The sequence below is a fragment of the Engraulis encrasicolus genome, chromosome 10 (assembly GCF_034702125.1).
Source record: "Engraulis encrasicolus isolate BLACKSEA-1 chromosome 10, IST_EnEncr_1.0, whole genome shotgun sequence".
In the NCBI taxonomy this organism is placed as follows: domain Eukaryota; kingdom Metazoa; phylum Chordata; class Actinopteri; order Clupeiformes; family Engraulidae; genus Engraulis; species Engraulis encrasicolus.
This window is the reverse complement of record NC_085866.1, coordinates 6,305,843-6,309,954: the sequence shown is the minus strand read 5'-3', so window position 1 is coordinate 6,309,954 and position 4,112 is coordinate 6,305,843. Positions and strand designations below refer to the sequence as shown.

General features: G+C 46.4%; 1 protein-coding gene across 1 annotated transcript in view; it reads right to left on the bottom strand.

Annotated features, from left to right (window-relative positions):
* Positions 1-2,371: 2,371 nt before the first annotated feature.
* Positions 2,372-4,112, bottom strand: part of LOC134456427 (kelch domain-containing protein 8B-like) — an 85,863-nt gene continuing 84,122 nt past the window's right edge. Inside the window, exon 5 of the mRNA XM_063207789.1 lies at positions 2,372-2,376. Coding sequence (XP_063063859.1) covers positions 2,372-2,376 — 5 coding nt within the window. The remainder of the gene's footprint in view (positions 2,377-4,112) is intronic.

The window sequence follows — 4,112 nt, the reverse complement described above, 5'->3', positions numbered from 1 at the left end:
TCTAGCCTACAGTAAATGGTGATTATACTCACTGCATGGTGTATCAGCATAAGGACATGGACTGACGCCCATAATCATGAAGTGCTTCGAACGGCTAGTCCTGTCACACATCAAAGCCACCCTACCCCCCACCCTGGACCCCTACCAGTTCGCATACCGAGCCAAGCGATCCACGGAGGATGCAATCTGCTCTGCCCTCCATCCAGCCCTCACCCACTTGGACAATAAAGACTCATATGTGAGAATGCTGTTCATTGACTTCAGTTCAGCATTTAATACCATAATACCACAACAACTCATCAGAAAACTGGACAAACTAGGTTTCAGCACCTCCCTCTGCAACTGGCTGCTGGACTTCCTGATGCAGAGACCACAAGCAGTACGGGTAGGGAATAACACCTCAAGCACCCTGACCCTGAGCACGGGGGCTCCGCAAGGTTGTGTTCTCAGCCCCCTGCTGTTCACGCTGCTGACACATGACTGCACAACGACCCACAGCACTAACCATCTAGTGAAGTTTGCGGATGATACAACACTGGTGGGCCTCATCACTAAGGGCGATGAGACCCACTACAGAGAAGAAGTAGACCTGCTGGCCAGATGGTGCAAAGACAACAACCTCCTGCTGAATGTCAACAAGACCAAGGAGATTGTTGTCAACTTTCAGAGGGTCCAAAAACAACTGCCACCACTGACCATCGACGGTGATGCTGTGGAGAGAGTGAGCAGCACCAAGTTCCTTGGAGTGCACATCAGCGACGACCTCTCTTGGACCACCAACACTACATCACTGGCGAAGAAGGCCCATCAGCGTCTCTACTTCTTGCGCAAACTAAAGAAGGCAAGTGCTACACCCTCCATCATGACAACATTCTACAGAGGAACCATAGAGAGCGTCGTGTCCAGCTGCATCACAGTGTGGGGAGGAAGCTGCACGGAGAAAAACAGGAAGACACTCCAGCGTGTTGTGAACACAGCGAAGAAGATCATTGGAGTACCACTCCCCTCCCTGCAGGACATTTACACCGCACGCCTCACCCGAAAAGCACTGATGATCATCAAAGACACAAGCCACCCTGCACACAAACTGTTCAGCCTCCTGCCCTCTGGAAAGAGGTACAGGCGCCTCCGTTCCCGTACCACCAGGCTTGCAAGCAGCACGATGCATCAAGCAATCAAGATACTGAACACTCAACCCACTCTCCCTTCACTGTCAGCCTCTAGCCAGCCAGGCCACTGACAACGCTCCCCCCCCTCATCCCCACCACCATATCTGCGACTGAACATTCCACCTGCACTACTACATCTGTGACTGAACTTTCAACCTGCACTAACTCAAAACATACACACGCACACACACACACACACACACACACACACACACACACACACACACACACACACACACACACACACACACACACACACACACACACACACACACAAGCACACTGCACTTTCTGCACTAAACCCAAACATACACACACTGACACACAACTCATACTCACACACATACACACACACACACACACACACACATACACAGGTACACACACACAGACGCACACCGCACTTTCTACCTGCATTAAACACACACACACACACACACACACACACACACACACACACACACACACACACACACACACACACGCACACAAAACACATACAAACACACACACACACACATACTGCTGCTGGTGTATTTAATAAAAACCTTTTTTAATTATTTATTTCTTCAAATGCTACTATTACTATGTCAGAACGCTATAAAGGACTTTTAGAAAAAGAACAACAAAATACCTCCTCTTAATGTATGTTCTCTACAAGTCTTCTGTTGTCCAGTCTTGCACTTTAAATGTCTGTATGAGCAATGTCTACGTCCATACTGTCTATGTCCATGTATGAGTACTGTCTATGTCTATACTGTCTATGTCCTTACCTAGATTAGTCTATGTATGCATGGGAGAGCAAGAAACGCAATTTCAAATTCTTTGTATGACCAGTGCATGTAAAGAAATTGACAATAAACTTGACTTGACTTGACTTGACTTGACTTGACACGATCGCTGTCCGGGGTGCTGAAGAAGCCATTTGCCCTGTGGTGGCAGATTAGTACACTACTGACACTGGCAATAATCTGAGGTAAAGGTGCTACTGCCACCTTATCTTGCTGAAGTGGGGTTGAAAGTCAATATTACCCTGTGGCATAGTACTTGACACTCAGTGAACAACTGCTGAACACACAGTAAAATAGTAAGACTGACCTGAATAAAAAAAAAGGATGTTGCCCTTCTACCAAAGGGGCCACGGGAACTTACTGCTCAACTGCTCAACTCAACTGCGACAGTGCACAGTTGACAACTAATGGTCACACTATACGCATACCAACACACACAGAAGCACACACATGCGTAACTCCCCATGGCTCTCACCCTGCTCTGTGTGGTACTCCTCCATGGTGCTGAGGAAGTGGGGTCGTGAGTAGAAGTTGAAATCAACAATATGCAGTGTTTCCCACAGAAATTTTGGAAACTATGGGGGCAGCAGGGATTTTTTTTCCGAGGGGGGGGGGGGGGGTTCTTACGCGGGCCTTTGGGGGGTGGGGGGGAGCTGAGTTGTATTCACACAGCGTGAATGCAAAACGGCAAAACAATGAGTACAGTATGACATTGGCGCATGGAGAAACTATAGGCCTGGGCCAACATTTCAGCCATTTATATTTTGAGAAATAAGGCTACCCATTTTACCCATGACATGTATAATAGTAGTACATTGTCATTGTCAAAAAAATGCAGTACCGTGAATCATTTCTGTTTACAACACAGTTTCATTTGCCCCTCATGCAGGGGTCTATATAATGAAAACAATAATAAAACAAAATAGGAGCAGAGATAAGAATTTAAGATCACTGTGTGTAACGCATAGACAAAAAGGGTCTAAGAGGGTAGGCTATGCCTTTTCCCTCACACACATAGGCGTACACATTCTACATGAGGGGTGCTGGTCACAGGGCCAGTTTTTCAAAATTTCTTCCATTAAAAGGGCTGAACAACATATTACACATTTATGTCTATATTCACATTCATTACACATTCATTTCTATATGCAGCCCGATGTCTCCTCTGCTGTGTCAATGAAGGCCTGTCACCTAACTCATTACAACTGTAAAACAAAGCCTGGGGAGTGTTAGTAAACTCATCCCAACTGTCCCTTCTCTGAAGTTTTTTTTATATTGCTCCCAAACCCAGGAACGCAGGAACTCATTTTGACCAGGGGGTGCTGTGGTCGGCGGAGGCTCTGGGAGTCCTCTCCCAGAAAAAAGTGTGTTTTTTATATGCAATTTCCTGCATTCTAATCAATTTTAGGATGAAGAATGGCGAATCCCATCTGACTAACTTCTTCATGTTTTATGTAGCCTAACCAAGGATGACTAGATTTTACCTTTTTTTGTTTAACATTTCACTTCAAAATTATTAAGTTCTTCTTGCGGAAGGGAAACGCGCACCTAATGTGGAGGTGAGGGCGTGTTCAAGAGCAAATCGCGCTGCCGTGACAGTTTCTCTCTTCTCCATGGGCAGTCTACAATGTGTGAAATTAGTAGAAATACATGACTAGGCTATGCGATGCACTTGTGAGAGGTGACCGGGCTTTCAAACAATTTAGATTGTCTTGCAATTGCGACTGTGTATCTCAAGATGCATACGATCAGGACAACTGCCCTGTCTCCCCGCCCGCGCACAAAAGCACGCACGACACACAGACAGGCATACTGCTTCCCGTATGTGATTACACTCTGACGGCCAAAGAGTTTGTGCTGTGATCGGCGAGAGAAGTAGGCTTAGCGCCAAAGCAGCTCGTGCCATTGCTGGCTATTGATACAGGGAGAGTGTGAAAGCCACCTTTAATTTGCATTTGATGTGGGCCATAGGCTAAACGGTGGTCAAATCAGCAGCAAGAGGCAAAAGGAACAAATCGCCACCACTACAAAAGTCCAAAACATCTAACAATAGCACAGCCATTTCACACCGCGGCAATTCAACTTTGGCAACAGTTGATAAGACAAGCCACGCACAACATCGGCTGTGCTACAGATTCACCCCATAGCAAAC